The sequence below is a fragment of the Toxotes jaculatrix genome, chromosome 16 (genome assembly GCF_017976425.1).
Source record: "Toxotes jaculatrix isolate fToxJac2 chromosome 16, fToxJac2.pri, whole genome shotgun sequence".
Taxonomy (NCBI): Eukaryota; Metazoa; Chordata; class Actinopteri; family Toxotidae; genus Toxotes; species Toxotes jaculatrix.
In genome coordinates, this window is record NC_054409.1 from 19552779 (window position 1) to 19577009 (window position 24231).

Consider the following 24231-nt stretch of genomic DNA (forward strand, 5'->3'; position numbering starts at 1 on the left):
TTAATTATAGTCAGATTTATTTTATGTTGTTATTCTTGAAAATGGCTGAAATACATCATTTAGACATGGTGATAGATTGAGGGACACTGAAGAAGCAATCTGACAGTGAGTAATGGGGGCTGGTGGCAAGGTTTTTTTTTAGTTATTAATATTTAATGTTAATGTAAAGTAACCTTTAAGGTTTAAGGGGCTTTAAGAGAAAAAAAATCACACAGGACGCTTACACCTTCTAGTAAGCTACATGGAAGACAGAGAATACACACCATGGAGCACTTGCATGATTACGTCTGAGCTGAGAGTTTTTGTATTAAAAAGAAAGCGAGATAAGCTCAATGTTTCAAGAGATGACGTGACATTTCACAGCTGCAGAGTAAATATAGAGTCTCTCTTGCTTGGAGGATTAAGATATGGAATTTGTCTAACTGACAGTAGATGCCTCTCTCTCTCTGTCACATAAATAATACATACCGCTCTTCTCTCTGTCCTGCTGCCTTTTATGGCTCGCAGAGCAACCACAGCATCTTAATATCAAGTTATTTAATCAACATGTCATTAGAAGCAGCACTGGTAGGCCCAGGCTCGCGTACTGTAAACTCAGCTGTTGGCATGTGCTCATACCTAATGGTCCGACTGCAGACTTTGCATACATAGCCCTTGTGTGCTTGTCTGATCTGAATGAGTGTGCGTGCATGCACATGTTTGTGAGTTCCTGCCAGCTTGTAGTAGTGTTGTGTAGTCTCATACACACAGTCAGACGTAAACATCTGGCTGAAAAAAAAACAGTGTGTAAAAATATCCCACAAAGACATGCAAAGTGTGTTTTCCTCATGACATCATTAGGTACAACACAATCTTGATGATGCCTGTTTATGTATGCATTGGATTTCATACAGTGTATGTGCTTGGGTGATGCATTCTCTGCAGGCTATGATGTTCAGTCAGCATCCACCCCTGGCGGAGTGCTGTATATCATGGGTGCGCCGCGGTACAACCACACAGGCCGGGTTGTTATCTATCGTCTGAATGAAATGAACAGGACTGTCGTCTCGCAGATACTGAAAGGAGAACAGGTGAGCCTTTTTCAGTCTGGCGCCTGGGCTAGCCTCATGAGTCTGTTTTTTTAAAGCTGAAGCTGATGATATTCTGTTCCAGTGAATACATTCTGAAATATAGAGGTCAGAACCATATGGATGAAGATTTGTGCTTCAACAAGTTCAGTGCTTAAAGCGTCAACACCAACAGTCGATCTCTTACTCCTCTGTGTAGATCGGCTCCTACTTTGGCAGCGTCCTGCAGACTGTCGATGTGGATGGAGATTCCTACACAGATATCCTCTTGGTCGGAGCGCCCATGTACATGGGCTCAGAGAGAGACGAGCAGGGAAAAGTCTACGTTTATAAAGTTGATGAGGTACAGAAGATCGAAAATTAGGTTGTGTGTGTGTCTTTGTTTGTGCCAGATTTCTCCAGAAAGTCACACCGAGATTACACTCATGCACCGACTGATTGTCTCTCCTCATGTCCTTTTGCTTCACAACCAGGCCGGCCAGTTCACGCACGAGTTCACTTTGAAGCCTGTCAATCAGTCCTGTTGTACTGCCCACTCAGCCAGCTGCACTCATAAGAATGAACCATGTGGTGCCCGGTTTGGCACAGCCATTGCGGCCGTGTCAGATCTCAACCTGGACGGGTTTAACGACGTTGCAATCGGTGCACCTTTTGAGAACGATCACAGAGGAGCTGTCTACATCTACCATGGAGATAAGAAGACACTGAAAGAGAATTTTGTGCAGGTGAGAACAGTTTCAGTGCCACTCAGGGATCTGCTAGAAGATTTGTAGCTGTTCATCTAGATTAACATGCTCTCATTGCTTCTGTGGTGTCTCCTTAGCGGATCCCTGCAGGTGGGGACGGCGAAAAGATGAAATTCTTCGGTCAGTCCATACATGGAGTCATGGATCTTAATGGAGATGGAATCACTGATGTTACCATAGGAGGTCTGGGAGGGGCTTCGCTGTTCTGGTGAGACATGGCCCATCCTCAGATGTAAACAGTCACTCCTAAAACTACACATTCCAGTTGAATCATCACCAGCAGTAGTGCTTGTCCCTCTGAGACATCATCTTACATGTACGATCTGCATTGTCTTATTCGGGTTTGGACAGCTGTGCATGTCCCACTGGGCTTGTAGGCCTGAGACCAACAACTTCCTTATGATCTCTCTGTTAAAACTCCTGGCTACATATTTCACTGTTGGAGACCAGCCCACAGACTTTAACCCCCAAAGTTTTTAAACACCATAATTTAACTTCCCAGGCAAACCCTTCTTGACTGGCAGAGGGTCAACTGAGCTGTGTGAAAACTCCATCTCCCGAGAGGCTTAGAGTTTAAGTCGGATTTGGCAGCAGGTCCAGCTGTTCTTCCTGGACTTTTGGCTGTGGAGAGAGAGATGAAGCCAAGTTTGATGCTCACTGTGCATCCGTTCCCTGTTCCTTCCTTCAAGAAAGCAGATTAATTCATTGAGCTCACCCACACACTCACTCTCTCACGCATAAAAAGTAAAACTACTCATTATGCAGAAAAATGGCCCCTGACTGACAAACACATATGAAATAATGCATCTGTGTGGTGTTGTTAGCATGTCATTGTTACTGTAGCTGACCTTTTGACCTTTTACTGAAATGTAGTGAAGCAGAGAGTGGAAATGAGCAAAGTACAAGCACCTCAAAACTGTACTTACATACATTAATTTGGTAAAAACACAGTATGTTTATTTTGTTTTATCAGGTCCAGGGACGTTGCAGAACTCCATGCCAACATGACTTTTGACCCCATGAAGATAAACCTGCAGCAGTCTCAGTACCAGTGTGAACACGGTGGACACACATCTGTGTGTGTGAAAACTGAAGTGTGTTTCTCCTACAGTATCAAATCTGACAAGCAAGACTTAGAGGCTTCTGCAGGTGAGCCACACAACGTCCTATGCTGATGTGGATGATTGTCTCACTGAACAGGTTCCGGTGTAATTAATTTTACTCCCTGTTTTTTATGTCCTGTAGTGATCCGCTACAGTCTGACCCTGGATGCTCAACGTGCAAAAGCCAGGGCTTCATTTATTGGCTTGGATGATAAAAATGATCGTAAGATTACCAAGAACTTCACCATCAAAGCCATAGAGCCAAAGTGTGTGCAAGAGCGCTTCATGATGTCGGCAAGTACTCTGATCTTTATGTACACATGGGGTCTCTTAGCTGAAAAGAATGAGCCCTAAAACTATATGTTTTAGCTCATGAGATGCAGTATTCAAAGCAGCTTGACGCCATCGATTTTTGTGACGCCCATTCATGAAAGTTAAATTCTTTTATGGAGTCTTGTTGGAGATGTAAGTTGCGTGTTTTCAGCCAGAAAGGAGACAGAACAAAGCTGCAGAGCAAGAAGCCTTGGTTCTAACATGAAACAGGCCCGTCCTGATCAAAGCATGCCGAGTACAGCCCCCATGTTGCTCTGAGTGATAAATTAGCCGCTTGGAGAGGTGGAGAGATGGAGAGAGAGAACAAGAAAAGGCAAAAAAAATGAAAGAGTGAATGAGAGAAAGGGTGAATAAGAAAACGAGGGTGAATGAGGTGTTCTGACAGTGTGACGCTCTGGGTCAACGAAGATTTCTACAAGTGGTCCAACGAGCACATCACAGACTGTTCATCACAGCTGTGACCTTTGAACGTTAAAAACTGCACCACCCTCTGCAAACCTAAGCGATCTCCAGCAAAGTGACATTTTGGCGCCATGTGTGCAAAATTTCTCATCTCAGTCATTCACTGCAGCAGTGGATTTTTCTGATTAGCTGCCCTTAGACGAGGGAAGGAGGAACTAATCAGTGGAAACAGCTGTTGTTGTTGTGTGTCCTGGACATGAATACCTGCTCTGTTCTAGTGTGCCAGTCTGTGTATAAACTTCCCACATAGTCCAGGGTGGAGGTCATCAAGGGACAGAAACTTGTATCAGACACAGAAAAGCACCACAACTCTGTCTGATACATCTCACCTGAGTCCAAGACAGACCAGACCCACACCTGAACAGATCTGACAGCAGCAAACCAAAAGGAGACATCATGAATTAATCCACATCCAGAATAGTGTTTAATGCTCTGTGTGTGCTAAAGCAATGGCTCCACTTCGTTTTAAGTCCACACCACACAGTATCCAGCTCCAAACCAGTAAGGAAAACCTCAGATTAAAAATAAATCGGCTCTTAGCTGCTACATTCAAAACTTCCATTGCCTGGTCCACTGCTGCATTGAAGAAGTCTCCAGTTTCATTCTTGGGACAATAGCATTGATTCACATAGTGTACAAACATGTGTAAAAAGAACTTAATGAAATTTACTGGAGCTGGAGGAAGAAATCAATATCCAGCATAACTGCCTGTAGGCCTCAATGCAGCGCTCTGCAAGTGGTACATGTTTTAAGAAACAGGCACATTTGTACTGAAGTCAGTAATGTGCATGGCTGAAAATGCAGCCTCGTGTTATGCTCTTTCTCAGGGTCCTTTCAGTTTTAATCAAAATTTGGCACAGACCCATATTTATGTCTTGTCCTGTGCATACAATACATCCCATACTGGAAAAGTCACATTCCCGATGGTGTCTTCATGTTTCAACAGAGGCCCTGCACTCACAGGGTTTTTCAGTTGTTCTGGTTGATCTTTTTTAGCTGCGATAGGAGCATCGCTGGAGGAATGGAAATGATCAGTAACAATTGGATGTATTGTGATGAAATTTTGAGCAGGCATTCATGGTGCCCAGAGGATGGACAATTATACTCCCCTGATTTTCCATGGCACACTCCCCCTTGGGCCAAAATACTTTGGCTTATGACCATGACATTCCTGTTAGCCTCAGCTTGACTTTGTTTAGGGCTGTAAGGTATTTGCATTTAAACTTGATACAAACAAACTGGTTATTTAGGTTATTTTAAATGAAGTGAATTGATTGTGTTGCAATTGGATTTTATTTCAGTGTGACTGCCAGTGATGGAGGCTTTACAGCTATTTTACCCCTGGTGTGTGTGAACACTTCTGTATTTCTTTTAAGAATTACAACTTAGAGGGTGATGTTAACATTTTGTTCCCCCTCATCTGCTCTTAATTACAGAATAAATAATAGGTGTAATACAATTTAAAAAGACAGCCACATCTTGTTAAACTGAGTGGAGGATAGAGTAGGATCTTTAAAGTAGATGTTTGCTTGTTGCTCTCTTCCTCATTTCTATTATTTCCCTCTCTCCTTCTCTTCCTCTTGTTGATCTCCAACTGTTTCTTTACCTCAACAGGCCCGGCTGGATTTCCGAAACGCTCTCATGGTGTCTTTGGAGTTCGGACTAGCTGAGGAAGACAAAGGCCCTGTCCTGGATGAAAGCCTTCCCAAATCCATCAATAAGACAGTGAGACCACTTTGTATCACTTGTAAAAAGACAATTAACTGCCAAAGAACAGAAAGCAGAATGTTCTGAGTCACAGACAGGAAGGATTTAAACCTCGTTTCAAACATCCTCCATCTGTCTATCTTTATAATCCAAGAGTGAGAAGTGGGGTGTTCTCGTCTGGCTCCAAACTCACCGCTGTTACAGTACATTAGTATCTGCAGCAGCTGACTGCCATCCCTCAGTGTTTCCTCAAGTCTGCATTAGTGTTTCAACACCAACAGTCTTCCCACACTCCCACATTCATATTTATGCAAGCAATAGGCTTTCCAGATAATTATTGCAATGAGTATTTTTTCCAGCTAAAGAGGGGAGATATTACACAAGAATTGGGCTTCAACACTTAACAGTAAAGTCTGGGTTTGCAAAATACACAGGAGCAGCAGCACCACCACCTCCCATCACCTCTGAACACAGGATCATATATGATGTGTTTGTAAGCCTGTGTAGCGCACACTGTAAGCGCACACTGCAAGGAAGCATTATAGGAACCTCTCCTGTTATTGTTATTGAAAGCAAGAGAAGGAACACACACACACACAGGCACATACACAGAAAGGGGAAGTCGTCAAACGGAAGCAGCAGTTTTTCTTGTGACATTGTGCTGCAGATGGTAGTCTCTCGTCCTTTCTTGGGAGAGTAAACACTATTGATGTTAACTGCCCAGCAGGAGAGCACTGAGAATGGGAACAAATATGACAGTGACCCCCAAAACACTCTGGGGGAAAAGGCAAAGGAAATTAAGGTCGTCTGAATGCACCCTTTTCAGTTAGGGATACAACAATAACAGTCATCACAGTATTTTAACAATCCCCTCCAGACCTGTTTTAAGACTTAGGTTTAGGATTTCAAGTCTTTATGTCTTGAAAATGTGTGTCTTTTGTAGATTCCCTTGGTGGACTGTGGGAGTAATGACAAGTGCATTACTGACCTCTCCATCAAAGCAAAAACTAGTGTAAACAGGTGAGTAGAATTGAATTGGTCTGTTTTAAAACAATATTAGCATGCATATATTTACATTGAAAGTCACTGGTCACATCCATGCAGGCTGCAAGGAGGTAATTTTAATGTTGTTTTATTTAGTATTATTATTATTATTAGTAGTAGTATCTTGTTTATCTTGTACAGTTTATCTTAACTATAGTGTCACTTAACAACACAGAAGTTAGATCGTTAACTGCAAACCCTTGCAGTGCATGACTGCCACCTTGTGGGAGGTTACCTGCATCACAACCCAGCATGCTGACAGTTTTCTGTTTACCTCTCCAGCATGGTGATCAGATCAAACAAAGACAAGATTGACGTGAACATCAACATTAGAAACAGCAAAGACAACGCATACAACACCAAAGTCATGCTCAGCTTCACACCGAACATCAACTATGCTACAGTGGATGTGAGTTTTCTAGTACACTTGTCTCCGCGTCATTTAGGTGTACACAGTCTGGACTGTGACATGTATGCTGATGCATGTGTTATTTTGCATTAGCCGCTGAAGCTGGGCTGCTCTCCGAATCATACTAAAGCAGAGTGTCCCGTGGGATACCCGTTCCTGGAAAGAAATAGCGAGGTTTGTCTCAGCATACATTCATCTGTCTTGTGCAGGATACAGGCTACATGTTATTACCTGTATGATATGTGGTTTACTCTATATCTTTTCTGCTGCTAATTAAGGATTTGATGTGATCTAATGTCCACAGGAAAATTTCAAAGTCACATTTGACGTGAATCCCAAATATATTCAGGAGGTAATTCAGATCAATGTGACAGCTACAAGGTGAGAGAATTAGTGCAGCATGTTTTATTTCCAGTTTAAAGCCGTTTCTCTTTGGTTTTGTAATTAATTAAGTGCAAAAGTGGCCATTTCCTCCTTAACTTTACACTTGTGCATTGGAATAGTGTAATTTTTTTTACATTTTATTTCCCACAGTGACAGTGATGAGCCAGAATCAACACTGAGTGACAATACAGTCCATCTCTCCATCCCTGTGAAGTATGAAGCAGGGCTCATATTCTCAGTGTGAGTGGCTGTAAAGTTGTTTAGTTGTCACCTTTACACATTGTGAAAGTGCATACCACTGACTTCCTCTGTATCTGAAGCTCTGATTGAAAAATCTAATATGTTGTGCATCTTCCAGGCGGCCTGTGGATGAACACATTGTAGTAAAAGAGGGTGAACAATATTCCAGTGTTTTCAATGACACCAGGATGATTGGGGAGGAGATCAACATCAGCTACACGGTAGAGACCATATCTGATGATTTAAAATAAAGGCCAGCCCTGCCCCCTTTCCTGTCTCACTCTGCCTCTCTATCTCACCTCTCTTCAGGTGGAGAGGACCGGTGATGTGGTGACTCCGCCCGTTGACCTCACGGTGACGTATCCTCGTCGGTCTCCTCGGGAGAACACATTATTGTACCTCACACACGTCACCAACAGCCCAGAGGTATGCATACACACCCTTATAGAAATGCAGGTGTAGCTAAATAGACAGACCAACCTTCATATCTGCCTTTCCTTTCTCCACAGGTGAAATGTAATGCAGCGCAACTGATTAACACTGAAAACATTAACCCAGACAATGTAAAGCCCAATCCCAAAAAAGAAACACTCAGTACCTTCCTGTTGGTGAGTAATGTAGGTTTATTTTCCTTATTAAGACTGCTCCCTTTTCATAAAGCCAGGCTACCAATGATACCCATAATTGGAAGTTTGTCTAAAAACAAATAACTAACGACACTATAGTAAAACACTGTTATAATATAAAATGTCTTCAACTGAGTTTTTATTGTTCACAAATACTGAATATTAATAAACATTTATGATGTCCTTAAAGCTGCTTATAACAACGTCGTGGTCTGTTATAAACTATTTAATGTGGGTATAATGCTTATAAATGCTAAATAGCTAAATGCTAAATTAAAATAAGGTGTCACCAGCTAAAGCTTATAGATGACTTTGACCCATGGCTGTATCTTCATAATAAGCAACATTTTCACAATTTGTTTAGCTGCAATAATTTAATCTGAACATTATATTTTTAATATGCTTTGCTTGTGGCTGCAAACATTGCAGTTTTGTATTTACATTGTTCACTGTGAACTGATGTGATCAGTGCTTTACGTCTCCGGACTATGTTTCCAATCCATAACACAAAATAACTAAAAGATAAATCAGACTTGATCTACATTAATCTCATTAGCCCAGAGTTGCCTTTATGAATCAAGCTGACCTCAGCTCAGCCAGTTTGATGACACACCTCTCTGTGTTTCTGTCTTACTGTGTGTTGTTTTATTTGTTCTACAGAGCTGTTCTGAAAGTTCTAACTGTGCGTCATTTACCTGTGAGATCTCCGAGGCTAAGCTCAGTCAGGTCAATGTTACATTCAGAGTGTGGAAACCTACATTCATTAAGGTAGGTTCAAAGTGACTTGTCTTGCCTCTCTCTGTCCTTTGGTTTGCCATGAAAGGGGATAAATGATTAACTAACAGAGAGCAAAAGTAAAAGACTGATGGATAAACGGGAAAACAAACCTTTAAAGGAGATTTATCTTACAGGGCGAGTTTTCCACTCTGAACATGTGGGTGAATGGTACTCTGTGGATCAAAAACACAAACCTGTTTGAACTGAGCGAAAGTGACAGGACCAGAAAAGTAAGTCATAATGTTTTTTTTTTGTTGTATGGTTTTGATTGATGTCATTAAATGTTTTTGTGTGTTTGAATGTATGTGTATATTTACCATATGTATATATGACCTACTCAGGTGAAGATCCAGGTTTCGAAGGAGACCTTAGGAGGGATCCCTATTTGGGTCATCATAATCAGCATCCTGATAGGACTGCTGATCTTAGCACTCGTCATATTTGCTCTTTGGAAGGTAATATTTCCTGAATTAGACTGCACAGTATTTAAAATCTTCAAATATCATTTGATCATTTGTGGGACTTTGTCACTAGCTAGGTTTCCTTCCAAATTTAGCACAAATTTTAATTGAATTTCTCAGCAAGAAAGGTAGTGAGCAGATTTCCCAAAATGTGGAACTGTTAATATAACTTTAATATGGGCAGGGAAGAGTTTTGTAACTGAGTTTTCTGCTCTTCCAGATGGGCTTCTTCAAGAGAAAGGACTACACAAAGGAGGAAATAATGGACTGAAGTACCTAGACAGCAAGCAGCTCTGTGAGTGAGGTCGCACAAAGTGACAAGCAGACTTTTAAACAGACGGAGAAGACGCCACGACCCACAAACACCTCACTGCTACGACACAGTGACTACCTGGAAAACACAAGTACTGCTCACTGTTTCCTGTGCAGGTCTGGGTTAAATAATGTTTGCAAATACTCCCAAACTCTTGTTCTTTGAAGCTTTAAGCACTTGGTCACAACATCGGGGCAGTTCAGGTGGTTTCATACCCAGAAATTGTTCAAACACACACCTTCTTTTTAAACATCTCTGGCACTGACTATATGCATTAAAAAAATTCAGCCACCTGAATTTCTACGCAAAACAAATGCTAAAAGGTATTTGCAAACATTGTTTTGCTTTTGCAAGCATTCTCGGTCAGTTTCTTTCTTGCAGATAAAGTAAAGACAGCTCAGGCAGTTCAAGAAAAGGAACCAGAGAGGAGGAGGAAGACATCACCTATCAGGCACTTTTTGGAAATATCTGTATTATATACATTATAACAGTTTTGCAAAAGCTTCAGAGCTGCAATAGCTGTTTCAGAAAAAGCTTCAGAAAAAAAAATACTCAGGTTTTTCGGTGTGAAGATCCAAAGTTGCGCAAGTCACCTCACTTACTTCCTATTTCATTACAGCAACAGTATCCAATGTCTGTTTGCTCCTGAGACAATATGTGAACTTTTTATGTGTTGGAGCAGTCTGTATGATAGCTTAGACTCTTGTGTTAAAGCGTATGTGCTTGATTAGGTTCATAAAACACTGTATCCTTCAGCATTTTATTTGACATTTTTGTTGAGTTTTAGCAATATGATGTGGCACATTCTTCATTCTTATTTTCAAAATGTTGTCTGAAGACACTGACCTGAACACAAGGTTTTTAGTTAACAAAGGTGCAGACCGTATGCTTTTATTTTTTATACTTTTGATCCTAGTTAACCAGTTAAAAAAATGTCTTGTCCCTACTTCCATGTTAAATGCTTGTAATTAGTTTCACCTTAGTTATTGAGGGTTTCGGAAAGGTGTGCCTTCAAAATCCAAACTTTGATTGTACTGTAAATATATGTAAGTGCTAAAACATATAGAGCTTAAAAATGTACATAATTGTGTTTGCTTTAAATCCTGTAATTTAAGAGATGTTATCCACAGGCTTTATCTTTTTTTGTGTGTTATCAGTGGTCAGAGAACACGGTTTTGCTCAGGTGCTACTAGTATCACAAATGACAACATTAACATTTGACATATAGAAAAAATATCTGGCTTATATCACAGTTTTAAATCTGATGCAAATATGTACATATTGGTATATTTTGATGAGAAAATTACAGTAATTCTTTACTGAAAATATATATGAAGATGAAGATTTGTATCCACTACTTTGGTTTTAAGCTCATTGAATGACTGTTTTTGAATGCAGAGGCTTCAACATGATTGAGATGAGATACGCCTGTAGCTTACTTTGATTTCAGCTGTTTTAATATGCAAAGAAGAAGGTAATATACCGCCATTATAGAAATATACATGTATGTGTCACTATTCACCAGCAGTTTTCTCTGTTACCATATAGTAAATTGGATTCACTGATAAGCTCCAACATGCACACAAAGCATTAGCAGTAGGCTTATTGTCACTTCATATGTGGTACACAATACCTAACAAAATTATTCATTCAGGTTGTCTGTCTTGTTTTTGTTTCCAGAAGTTGCACAGCTACACAGTATGTTAAAAGAGATTATATTGTATGATGGGGAGACTGAGTTTCTTCCTCTTTCTTGGCTTTTTCCCTCACTGTTTTACAATAAAGCCGAGGGAAGATGGCAAGAAGAGCTTTTGAATATTGAAACACTTCTCAGCGCCCACTCTCCACTGTTGACATGAAGCACATGTAATATTTTTTTGTACAGAATGTGTAACTGATAGTCATTTTAAGATTGTATGGCTAAATTGGGCTTATGCACGAGGGGTGGAGTCATGAGACTCTTTTTGTCCACTTAGAAATATAGAAAGAGGTAGTGGGGGGTAGTTTTCTCAGATCTTACCCCCTATTAAATTCTGAGAAAGAGTCAAGACGAAGAAAAGGCACAATGTGAGAGTTGTGAGCTCCACCCCAGCCTTCTACACTGCTGTGAAGTCTTCATTGTAATGCACTGGTTTGTCAGACTGTATGTGTCCTCATCAGCACAGAAATGAAATGAATCATATGTACAAAAATAAAGATGTTTTACAAAGATGTTCTTGATCATTGATTCTTTTGCTTTTGTGTATATGTAAGCGTACAACAGAACAGACTGTGAGTGTTACTGCTGAAACAGTTCAGGTGTGGACTAGTAACAGACTGGCTGAACAAAAGAAAATGAATTAACAATTTTGATAACAGATGAATTAAGTCATTCATAAAGAGAAATACATGAATACACACTTAAATTTGTTTACAACTATTATACTATTATAAATGCTAAATATGAAGACTTGAAGTAAAATTTAGCTGTCCAACATTCAAATAGTCTTTTTTAAACTTTGACTTAAGTTGTCCACTACAGGCTGAGGAGATTTCCTCGTTGTATTCATCCCAGTGACGGGGGCCAGGTTCCTGCGAGGCAAAAATGAGGGCATGGAAGTCCCATTTCACCGGCAGGGTACGGGCCTTGTGGTGTGAAGTAGCACAGCGCCGCCTGCTGTCCACCCGCAACATCCAGCGATAAGTGACACTCTGGGAGGGGAAGCAGACCAAACTGTAAGCTGCTGGGGGATCCATCTTGCTCGAAAAAGAAACGAGGCTGAAGCATTTCCAGTTTAGCATCTCAGAAACTGTATCGTCGCCCCCGTTGTGCGCGCTGGGGAGCCCGAGGAGGGGCTGTGTCGCCGCTTGTAGGATGTCCCGACATGAGGGTGAGTTGATAAACGGGTCCACGGCGCCTGGGTTGGAGCTACATTACCTGAGCAGCTAGCTCCTCTGCTAGCTGCTAGTGCTTATTCAAGTCAGGGAGCCCGAGAGGGGAGGGAGGGGGGTGTTGCGCTTTTCGCGGCTTGTTTTCAAGCTTATCCCAACATACATGTATTTGCTGTCAGCAGCTGTGGTCTACATGTGTGTATCAGGTCCCCTGCGTTTGAGGCAAACGGTTACAATGATACGGCATCTTAGCGGAGCTTAGCAGTTAGCCGTTGCTAGGTGCTTGGTTACCTTACGTTAGCTGGGCTAACGAGCAGGCTAATGTATGCTAACATAAGGAGTCGTTAATGTTGCTTATGCTGGCGCTCATTGCCCCACGAGACGATATACTCTCATGTAGCTATCATCATCCTTTGTTTACATTTTTGAAATCTAATTTGAGAGCCCGTAGCTCTTATGTTGAGTGTCCCGTCCGGTCACATAACACACTGTTGTTAGCGAATGCACTGTCATCAAGAAGAAGAAGACAGAAAGTCTGAGGCCTCTCTCCATAAACCAAGCACTAAGTTAGCTAGGTGGCAGGCTACTAGCCAGCTAAGGTTAAGTTACGGTATGTTTAACTGCAAACCAGATGGCAGTGTAAATGTGGTTCTTTTCGGGCACCAAAGGGGTTATCCAGTTTTATCCCTTCAGACGTTGCCTTGCTGTCCTATAAAGCAAACATGGCCACAATACGGTTAGTTATCCCCAGCAGGACCAAAGGGGAATGCTTAGTAACTTGCTTCTTTAAAGTAGGACGACTAAGCTACTTGTTAGCTTGTTAAGTTGATCGTCTGAGCAGGCCAGGCAAGTTTTTCATTTTTTCCTCGTGTAAATAGGTTGCATGTTTACCTGAGGAAGGCAGACTGTTTTTATATCTCATAGGTGATACTGAGACCTCTGTAAGACCTGCTGTAGTGCGATCAAACCTTTTATCAACTTGTAGAGCTGATAACTGTATATTGCCAAATAATTTGTTTGTTCAGGTCTGGGTTTGGTTAATACGTGTTACCTTTATGGAGTTTTTAGTATTTTGAAGCTGTTTGTTGCAAGAGGTCAAATTAGTCAGAGGAAATTCCCTTAATGCTTGGTACTATCCAGGGTTTGCCAAATAAGGCGTTTTCCCCTTCAAAACAAATGTCAGTGCGGCAGGAGTTGGAATATTGTGTATAATGATAACTATAATATGTCATTGGAAGTGATTGTGTCTGTAAGCCAGTGTTTGAAAAGTTCTTCACTGTAATCATGTAGCAAAGAGTGAGCAAGGAGAGAAATGCAATTATATTTCATATGATGACAAGTAAATAGTAATAATCTATTTGGAGAATATGGAAATGGATGTCACGTCCAGAGCTTTGGCTCCACTTTTCCTTCTCCTTCCCTCAACTAGTTGGCTCATCTAGATCTAGATAAATACAAATATCACAGTTACCTGTAAATGTGTGACTGTGCTATGAATAATTAACAAAAACTGCAATGAAAACAGCTTTGAGATGCTTCATGCATTTGTGTTGTGCCTCTTGAGTTGCTTGTGAAGTTCACTGGAATGCCAGAGTTCTTCGTTGCTGGCACTTGTGGGTTGGTGCCACTCCAAAACACATGCTCATGTAAGTGAGACTGGCCGACAGATAGAGATTGCTTTCTCACAGCCAGCCTCGCAGACGCAGTTATAAGGAATTTGTAACTTTATTGTCAGGTCCACACTTTTCACTTTGCGTTCTTCTTTCCTCTTCTGCAGGTGTGAGCTGTGATGCGTGTTTAAAAGGAAACTTTAGAGGAAGACGGTTCAAGTGTTTAATTTGCTACGACTACGACCTGTGCGCATCGTGCTACGAGAGCGGAGCCACAACAACGAGACACACCACAGAGCACCCCATGCAGTGTATATTAACCAGGGTAGACTATGGTAAGGACCTGGCTTAAATACCAGACAAAAACTTGTGTGGCTTACTGATCATACACAAATTAATCATGCCTGTGTCGTAGCCTGCTGTGTAATTACAAATCATCCAACATGATTACAGTTATGATTAATGTCATTTATTGAGCGTAATTTTGTGCTGCAATACTTTATTGGTGTTAATCATTAAACTATCGATTGACAATAACAGTTTCTGTGTTTACTGTTTTCTTGCAGACTTGTATTATGGAGGAGACACTTTTTCAGTAGAGCAACCCCAGTCATTCACATGTCCTTACTGCGGCAAGATGGGCTTCACAGAGACGTCCCTACAGGAGCATGTCACCTCAGAGCATGCTGAGACTTCCACAGAGGTGGTGAGTATACTGCACACACATAAAAGGCATACGTTTACAGATTACATTCAGATGTTGTCTTTGTTGCTAAAGCTCCAGCAGCCTAGTTTACGTCTTCCATCCACTGACATACTGTATACTGAAGTCATTAGATGAAGGAATGTTTTTTTATAACTGTGTGTCTGCATTACTACAGTTCAGTTTGCTATTGCTGTAAAGCACTCCTCTTCAGTCAGCTTAAAGTCTTCCCAGAATATACACTCAGAGGGCATTTATGGATTACTTGTTGTCAGAGAATGGTTCCTATGAACGTTGTCCACTGCTGAGTAAAATGAGCAAAGCAAGGCAGAGGCTGCTGCTGACAGTGTTGACACCCGCCTGGCAGGCTAGCAGGTAGCCTGTTGGACAACTACTGATGGAAAAAAAAGAGACTCCTGTAGCCCACAGGTAAAGCCAGCTAGTAATATTTGTGTTCCAGGTTCCCACCAGTGCCAAGTGAAACCAAGCCACTTCACTACAGAGACTTCTTCTGTGAACTGTTTTTGTTTTTCATGGATTCTGTTGCTGATGTCACAGCAGAGAGAGTTTCAGCAAATCCCATGAAAAGTCCAAAATTAACAATGTCTCACTCTGTCTCTCTAATACTGTTCAAACTCCTAACCCTGTCATTCCCACTAAGGATGTAAATCTTTAAAAAAAAAAAAAACTGCTCACAAATATATAGTTTCACTTTATAAAACAGCAAAGCAATTTCCTGAAACAACTGAGTGCTGTAGGTTCTTTTGTTTGTTACTCAGAGAGGAGTAAATAATGCATTTATTGGGAACTATTTTCAGCTGTGGACGAATATGCATTTGATGCACTAATAAGTGTTTACAGTATCAGGATGGTATATATGGGATTGAGTCAAAATAAACTACCGTGCCCATGTTCATGGTAATAAAGGGACATGTCATCCAGTGCGACTCATTAATGTGTTTGTAATAGTTCTGGACAACAATAAGAGGAATAGACTATGTCAGACTTTGGCTATACAGATGTCACTTGTTTGTAGGAGGTATTGACTGTTGGTTTTGGTCTTTTGGTGGGCGACATTGCTAACAGAAACGGCAGCGGTTAAAGAGGAAGTGTTTCTATAAACTACACAATGTCATGTACTGGGGTGTTGCGTTGTGAAATTGATGCAGTATAGATATCGGTGTGTATATGCTGTGATACAGGCCTGGTGAACAACAGAATGTGGTATGCAGTAATTGCCTTAATGGACTCATTTCACTGCAAAGTAGCATTACATTTACACTTTTTTTCACTGTGTTTTATTTGGGGATGCAGCTTTTGTTTTTGTTATTGATCAGCCTTCTGATTATTTTCTTGATGTGTGAAAATAGTGAAAAAATCAGTTATCAACATTGTTGGCGATTAATTTCCTCACACTCAACTTGATTGAAGGATCAATCCTTGAAGCGCTTGAAATTACAGAGATTATCATCACAGATAAATGATACCACAAAGTCCACTTACCAGACCTCTATAGTCCATTCCTCATCTTATTGAGGCTACTATCTTAGTGGCTGTCAGCAGTCAAGTTGCATTATGGGTAATGTAGAAGCCAGATTTTGACAAGAAAGAAGAATGTGTGGAATAAAAAAGACAGTATCTCTGGTTCTGCTGCATCAATTTTGATCTTTTTTTTTTTTTTAAACTGTCCACAGTGAGTCTTTAAACCAGAGGAGTACTCTCAACTGCTTTCATTGGGTGTTATGTAAACAATCTTCTACATACTAACAATGTAACAGGGTAAAACTCTGGCAGTATTGCTTATTTCGTCTGTATTGTTTTGTTGTGGGGTGATAGAAATGACAAAAGTTTGTTCAGAAAACAAGCATGCATCTCAAACAGAAACCTGTCGCTCTCTCTCACTTTAGATATGTCCAATATGTGCTGCCTTGCCAGGAGGGGACCCCAACCATGTCACAGATGACTTTACAGCTCACCTCACGCTCGAGCACAGAGCGCCACGAGATTTAATATCCTTTCTGTGTCTACATACTAGTGTCTACACAAAGTTGTGTTTGCATATATAGCTTGAATGTTAAAAAAAATCACCATACATCGTGTCATAGTGTCTGAATTTACCCTTAACAGTCCCTGTTTATGATGAGTCCAGCAGTGTTCGACATGTACGCAGGATGTTCCACCCTGGACGAGGACTGGGCGGTCCTAGAGCACGACGCACAAATATGCACTTTACTAGCGGCTCCACAGGAGGACTTTCATCCTCCTCATCACAGAGCTCCACTTACACCCCAAGTAACAGAGAAGCAATGGACCCTATTGCAGGTGGGAATGAGTGGTATTATACTCTTCACGTGATAACACTCTTCACATAGTTCAGAAAGATCCATCAGAACCAGACAAGAAGAGTTACATCCTCCACTAGTACCCTCTGCTGGTAAAAACTTATTATAAACCATCAAACCCCTGAACTGTGTGGATGATAACCATCCTTTTCTCAGTGTAAACATTGGCTAAAATTACATAGAATTACATATAATAATTAAAATAGTTTAATCAATCTTCTGTTAGCATAGAATCTAGTATTAATAGTGAGGAATCTTTTGAAACAATTTTTATTGTATGATCTCTAATTTTTTCTCATCTTAAAAGGAAAAGATATGAACATAAACTGTAATGGCTGATCGGAGCCCTACCAGTTTTTTGTTGAGTCATGTTACTAAAGAAATCTCTTTTCCTCACCGTCCGTCACATCTTTTTAGTTATATAAAGTGCTGTCTTTTGAAATCATGACTTATTTAGAAACGGCCAACAGTGAAGCCCGTTTTTGTTGTGTCCCCTGCAGAGTTGTTGTCTCAGCTGTCAGGTGTGCGGCGTGCAGCAGGGGGGCAAATAAACTCGTCGGGGCCTTCCGCCTCCCAGCTCCAGCAGCTCCAGATGCAACTGCAGTTGGAGCGGCAGCAGGCTCAGGCGGCACGGCAGCAAGTGGAGACGGGCCGCCACGCGACACGACGCAGCAACAACCCGGGCAACACTGGCACCACCATCCCTCCACCCAGCACAGCAACCGCCAACACTGCCACCGTGGGTGAAAGCAATCCCTCGTCCTCGTCCCACAGCTCCCAGTTCCTATTAGCACGGTGAGTGTGGCCAGTCATTGGTTTTTTGGTGCACTGCATTGTTCATGTGAGTTAATAAACTGTCAAAGAAAAGTCAGTATAAGCAATGTTAATGTTATTCGGTTGATCTTGGAGGAAAAGGCTGGTGATATTCTATACTTTTGTTAGTGTCACTAAAAACCAACAATACATTAATCCAGCTTTCAATACCGTCCTTATTCACTAACCTGTTTATTTAAAAAGTTTATTGAATACTTACTTGAGTATTTCTAATACTGCAATGTTTATATCCATATTTGCTAGCTTACAGTCTGCCCCCACCAACTGTTGGTCAGCAGCGTAGCACCAAACTCTCAGCAAGAATATTTATCAAGTCGCCCACTGATGCAAACAGTTCAGAGACCCACTTGATAAAAATTGCTTCATAGCTCTATACTGGTCAAAAACTCTACAGAGAAGCTTTAAGACAGGAAATTAACCAGCTTTTGTTCTGTGTCTGTTGTTCCCTTTGCGCTCAGTATAACAGCATTTTAACTCCAAGTGTATCACTAGAATGTATTAAAATTAAAATTCAACCATTTCTTCAGGTTGAATGAGCCTAAGATGTCCGAAGCAGAGCGGCAGTTTCTAGAAGGAGAGCGCGCAGACCGCAGCCTGTTTGTACAGGAGCTGCTTTTGTCTACGCTGATGCACGAGGAGAGCTCCTCCTCTGACGAGGACGAGCGCCGAGACTTCGCCGACTTTGGAGCCATGGGCTGCGTGGATATCATGCCTTTAGATGTGGCGTTGGAGAACCTCCAGCTTAGAGAGAGCAGCTCCACGGGGAAGGAGCCTCCGCCGCCTCCTCTTTGATGTCCGAGCATCAAGCAGACTGTGTCCTCTCTGCTGCAACTGTCAGTGATGGGCAGCAAACAGCAGCAGTCCTCCCTGGCCTCACCCTCCTTTCTCCCTCTATTTTCTGAGTTTGTTTTTTGGTGATTGTAATTTCAGGCCTGTCACCATTTTTGTTACATTGTAAACAAAAATAAATAAGAGCAAGTGGGATAAATGTACGAGTGCGCAATAGCAACTGAGTGAGCGAGCGAGAGAAGAGAAATATATAAATATATATATAAAATATATATGAAGTTGATAATCAATCCACATAACTTTTCTTTTCTTTGTCAGGTAAATGTTACAGGCAGCTGTGGCAGACCTTTGCTTCCTGTGACATGCAAACGGCTCTCCGTATAAATACTCCACATTCAAAAGTCAAGAGAGCATAGGCTCCTCTGATGAAGCTGCTGTGTGTGTTTATGACTATTAATTAATAAAAAGTGCTTGGATGGGTTACCATAACTACTGCATGCAGTTATTTGCAGCGTGCATGACCTTTAATGACCTTGTCATTAAAACTTTTTTTTTCCCCTTTTTAAATATCCCAAAGCTTTCAACTGTTCTTAAATGGTTCTTTCAAACATGGTCAAGCATTGAAAATTGAGTAGTTTACAAAACCGACATGCAAAAATTTAACTCTAACAATATATGTTGTTAGGTTTTCTTTGAACGAGAATATATAAAATGAAGGGAAAACAGTTTAATTCTGCAGTAGCTTCTGAAGAAATGCTGCAATGTGTGTGTCTCTCAGCTCCAGATTGCCTTTTCTCTGTGACGACTGTCTGAATATGTCCATGGCTTCAGAGCGACGACTACACGCATCAGATAAGAACTTGGAAGACAAGAAAACAGACCATGCCTCTGAAATTTTCCTAGGTGTTAATATTTAGTGACTGATAAGCTGTTTAGGCACAGTATACTTTATAATTTATAGATAAGTACAGATGCCCAACTCGATCCATTTTTCCTTCACGCAATTTTCTGACATTCACACTTCTTAAGTCCAGTGTCCAGACCACATGCTTTAGATGGCTTGTATGAATTTCTTTGTTGGGTAACAGGAGCTTGAGACTTTCCACACTGCAATTTTTTTTTTTTAAGATAAATCATTCTTTTTCTTTTTGCTAGGGTTAGCACTTTCTATTTATTCATGTTTGTTTTCATACTCTTTTTGAGCCTTGATATGAAACATGCCACCTTCATGCCTATACTTTTACCCTCTATGTAAAATACAATGAGATGTATATTGAATTTGTGCGTTAACTTTCATAATGGTTCTAAGACATGGGCAGACTTTTTTTTAAAATGTAAATTTAGAATACAATAAATATAAACTGCGCACAGCTTTTGATGAAACCAAGAGACCATCACACCTTTTGCACTTTGTGACATTGTTGTGATTCCGCAAGTGTTTGTGTTTAGCTGGCATGATTTCATCAGAATCTGTTGGTTTGTAAACTTAAAGTCTTCATGTCTGCTTAAAGAGTGAAGATGTGAGCGTTTACATCTCTTCACCATCGAGCTCACAACTTTAATCGCCCCCATTTAGCATTTAAAAGCAGTAGATAAACATTGAAAAAATAGTTTACAACACAATATAATGTAGTTTTAACCAGATGTAATTGTTAAAGTTTGTCAGCAAGTATAACCCCTCCTGTGGGCGCAAATAACTGGTGGCTGAAAACTGTGATAATATAAAATATGATGTATTAGGGGAACATTTGTCCTTATATCTGCATATGAAGTGTGTTATAAACCATTTATTACATACTTTTATAGTGCTTATAGATGTTATATGGGGGTTAAAGTATTGACCTGATCAGAAGTAAGAAAAATATTTATGAATCAGTTGAGTAGTATTTAGTTATCACCTTACATGAGTGAGTGATGTTAATGTAAATGATAAAGGGGGGGCTCTTAATGTTTATTCTTCCCTCACAGGGCAGTAGGTGGCCTCTCTAGAAGATATGAGATAAATCTGTTAAGGAAGACACCCTTGATGGATCGACCCAGCAAGTGTCCCACCAGTCTGTCCTCAGCCCTGGTCCTCGCCAATGGACATCATCCTGAAGAGCGGAGATGCCCACAGCCAACACTGCAATATATTAAAGGTAGGTTTTACAGTATCAGTACCAGAACTTATTCTTCACTTGTCCTAAGAACAGTTCAATGGCTGTTGCCACTGGTTTGTCCTTGTGTGTGTATTTGTGTGTGAGGTTGTGTAGGGCAGCTGTCCCTGTCACTCCTCTGTAGTTATTGTTAGAAACAAATGGTGCCTGTGGGATACCTTTCATGACACATGTTGGGCTGCTGGTTCCTTTTAAAGTAGCCCACCCCCTAAAAGCAATGGTGACACACACAGATCAAATGTCAGTCGCACCTTGGGAGATAATCCGTTAACGTGTGGTGTTCTGATTATCCAAGAGCCCTGAGAGGACGAGCTATTAATTAGGTCAATAAGGTATGACTGATGTTTAATTTGACATTTTTTTAAAATTGTAAATACTGATAAAATAATACTTAAACAGTATTTTTTCTGTTGTTGCTGGTTAAGGTGTAGCTATTTTTAACTACTTCATACAGTTAAAGTTGTTGTTTTTGTCCAACCGTAACCCTAACCCTCCAGAGGATTTAGACATTTAATATGTTCTTAGTGTAAAATCTTAATCTGGAAAGTAACTTTAGTTTATTACTTAGTTTACCACTTCAGTGAGTTGTATTATCATGTGGGGGAGAGCCATGGGTCATGATTATTGTGATTTAAATGCATAATTAATTGGCCAATGCTGAACACATTTTCATTCACACCAAATGATCTGACAAACATTAAACCTCATTTTCACTATTTTCTACTAATCACTTAATCACATGAGGGATCCAGGTACTGGGACATTTTACTCTTTCACCTCATTCCTTCTTTTTTGTTGCAGCTTTAGGGTCTCTTGGGGTTTTTTTTTCTAATATGCTTAAAAAATATTTGTAATTACTCAGAACAAGAGTAACTAAAGCTGAGCTAAAATAAAGTAGAGCAAAAGTACAATTTTCTCTCTGAATGTAGTAGAATGGAAGTAACAAGTAGAATAAAATGGAAATATTCATAATACTTGAGTAGGTTTAATCAAAACTTCCCACCACTGTAAGCTTTGCTGGCTGTAGCTTCATATTTAACAGATAGACATCAGAGGGTTGTTGATTTAACTCTCGACATCAAGGCGAATAAGCGCCTTTCCCAAAATGTCAGACTATCCCTTTAAGTTGTGTATTTCCACAGTAACTTCAAATTGTACTTCTACACTTCGTGAATGGAGGCATAAAGAATCCTGAGGACACAAAACATATTGTAAGACATACCACCTTTATTAAATGCACAGTATCACAAGGAACATTTCCATTAATTGTGGATAAGCTACTCACATGATGCACAAAGCATTGAATTGATTGATAGAACTGGCTGATTAAAGCAGGATTAAATCTGCCAGAAGAGCACACACGCACACACACACTCGCAAACACACACTCTTGCATACGAATGCATGTGCAAATGCACACACAAAATCTCAGAGACATGACTCGCACGCGTTAACACATACACACTCTCTTTGTATTCACATAGTAAGTAAAATTTGTTATCTGCACAGGAATGAAAACTGTCATCTTTTTTTCTTTTACCATATATTTACAAAAAAATCATTAATCCACCCCCCCAAGATAGATTACATTCAAAAAAGGTCCCGACCCTTCTAGATTACATTCAAAATAATATACTATTCATGATGCAAAGTCACAGTTATTCATCTGAAAGAGGATCAAAATAGGCTACAGTCAGTCAGAGGTTGAGTGGTGGGGTTGGTCAGGAAGCGACCTTTGACCTCCTCGCCATCGGCGTCGGCTTGGACACCCGTCAGCTAGGAGAGATCCTGATGTTGAATCAGATCCAGAGTCTATGTTCCTCCTACAGACAGACAGCATCTCAAACAGCCTCTGTGTAAGCTCCCCATCACAGTGGAGAGGAAAGAGGAGATCATTTTTTCTTTTTCTTTTTTTTTTTTTCTTCTTCTTCTTCAGAGAAAAACACATTGTTCAAAGAAAGTCCTCTGCAGATCAAAAGTTGCCAAAAAAGGATTGTATTCTCACTGGTATTATGAACGAGCACAAAGAAATTATACAATGTTGCACAAATAAAATCGTATTTACATATAGTATGTATTGCCAGTGGCCCATAACACGTTGTCTTCAATAGATGTCACACAGTTTTGACATGATACCTGCTTAAAACAGATTATACTATTAAACATAGCCTACTATTCATATAGACAAATATCAGAACTGTACAGAATGGACAGCAGTTTATGTACAGCAGACGTGTGATTATTATACAGAACTGACAAACGCTGTAATAAAAACATAGAGGGACACGGAAACTGTCATTTTCATCAGGGACAATATGTCAGAGTTACTTGCTTCAGTCATGGCCAGCATATCAAGGGTGAAACGTTTATTTTTTTTTTAGTTATTAAGTGCAGCTGAGGTCGAGGTGGAGAGTGGTCAGTGCTGAGCACAGCTGCTCACGTTGTGCATTTTGGGGGTTAAGTAACGCTACAAAGTGCACTTAACATAAAGTATTGTCTCAGCAAAGATCCTTACTGCTTTATGCCTTGGTATGGAAATACATGATGGTTTATCATGAAGGAGCGACTGCAGCTGTTTTTGCAAAGATTAATACAGGAGTTTGGACTAGATACTAGAACCACCACACTGGTTTTAATATTTTAGCCTTTTTTTTTGTAATCTCTTTAGAAGATCATTTGGAAAATGATGACAAGAATGCATTTTAAAACTAGCTTCAAGCATTAAGGTCCTCTGCCTGCAAATGTGCTTCACTGCTGCCCGGAGTGAGGAGCTGTATCAGTCACCACCCGGCTGACTGGGGCCGCTCAGAGAGATGAAAGCACCCCTGGGACACTTTAAGGGCAATCAGACTCTTAATTAATCCTTTTACTGCAGTCTCTTAGCGTACTATGTAGAATTAAAAGATTAGATCTTCAAAGTACTCTTGTAATGGAAATAAATAACAAACAGGTAGCAACTTCAATATGCACAGAACCAAAGTGCTGAAAACAAATAAGTCCTCAATATATTTAACCTACATCAGTGCACAGTAAACTGCCTCGAAATGCCCTGTCAATCCCTATTAGAAATTAGACAAAAAGTGAAGATGACACTCCATGAGCTCATCTTCTCTCATCAAACCACAAACACAATCTCATCAACAACACCCACAACATTTGAAAACCTGCCTTTGAAGATGCACAAAAAAACCACATCACTTACAGATATGGGCCACCGAACAACAAAGATTTTGCTAAATGGCATTGCTGGTGAA

The 24231-nt window shown here is 40.5% G+C and overlaps 2 protein-coding genes across 2 annotated transcripts in view; both read left to right on the plus strand.

Moving 5' to 3' along the window:
- itga1 (integrin, alpha 1) overlaps nucleotides 1-11873 on the plus strand; it is a 40978-nt gene extending 29105 nt beyond the window's left edge. Inside the window, exons 12-30 of the mRNA XM_041058440.1 lie at nucleotides 925-1070; nucleotides 1267-1410; nucleotides 1541-1792; nucleotides 1891-2021; nucleotides 2787-2962; nucleotides 3059-3210; nucleotides 5326-5436; nucleotides 6362-6438; nucleotides 6745-6871; nucleotides 6965-7045; nucleotides 7176-7252; nucleotides 7406-7495; nucleotides 7614-7716; nucleotides 7805-7921; nucleotides 8005-8103; nucleotides 8782-8889; nucleotides 9033-9128; nucleotides 9240-9353; nucleotides 9580-11873. Of these exons, the coding sequence (XP_040914374.1) occupies nucleotides 925-1070; nucleotides 1267-1410; nucleotides 1541-1792; nucleotides 1891-2021; nucleotides 2787-2962; nucleotides 3059-3210; nucleotides 5326-5436; nucleotides 6362-6438; nucleotides 6745-6871; nucleotides 6965-7045; nucleotides 7176-7252; nucleotides 7406-7495; nucleotides 7614-7716; nucleotides 7805-7921; nucleotides 8005-8103; nucleotides 8782-8889; nucleotides 9033-9128; nucleotides 9240-9353; nucleotides 9580-9630 (2252 nt within the window). The 3' untranslated portion in view covers nucleotides 9631-11873. The remainder of the gene's footprint in view (nucleotides 1-924; nucleotides 1071-1266; nucleotides 1411-1540; nucleotides 1793-1890; nucleotides 2022-2786; nucleotides 2963-3058; nucleotides 3211-5325; nucleotides 5437-6361; nucleotides 6439-6744; nucleotides 6872-6964; nucleotides 7046-7175; nucleotides 7253-7405; nucleotides 7496-7613; nucleotides 7717-7804; nucleotides 7922-8004; nucleotides 8104-8781; nucleotides 8890-9032; nucleotides 9129-9239; nucleotides 9354-9579) is intronic.
- A 465-nt stretch (nucleotides 11874-12338) lies between these two features.
- kcmf1 (potassium channel modulatory factor 1) lies at nucleotides 12339-20206 on the plus strand. The gene is made up of 7 exons (XM_041059654.1): nucleotides 12339-12542; nucleotides 14321-14488; nucleotides 14720-14859; nucleotides 16764-16865; nucleotides 16995-17178; nucleotides 17699-17993; nucleotides 18560-20206. The coding sequence occupies exons 1-7, from the start codon at nucleotides 12527-12529 to the stop codon at nucleotides 18822-18824; spliced, it is 1170 nt and encodes a 389-aa protein (XP_040915588.1). The 5' UTR covers nucleotides 12339-12526; the 3' UTR covers nucleotides 18825-20206.
- The last annotated feature ends 4025 nt before the right edge of the window (nucleotides 20207-24231 follow it).

Coding starts and splice junctions, on each gene's coding strand:
- kcmf1 (XM_041059654.1), top strand. Junction 14,489..14,719: donor ATTAACCAGGGTAGACTATG/GTAAGGACCTGG, acceptor GTTTTCTTGCAG/ACTTGTATTATGGAGGAGAC. Junction 16,866..16,994: donor ACAGAGCGCCACGAGATTTA/ATATCCTTTCTG, acceptor GTCCCTGTTTAT/GATGAGTCCAGCAGTGTTCG.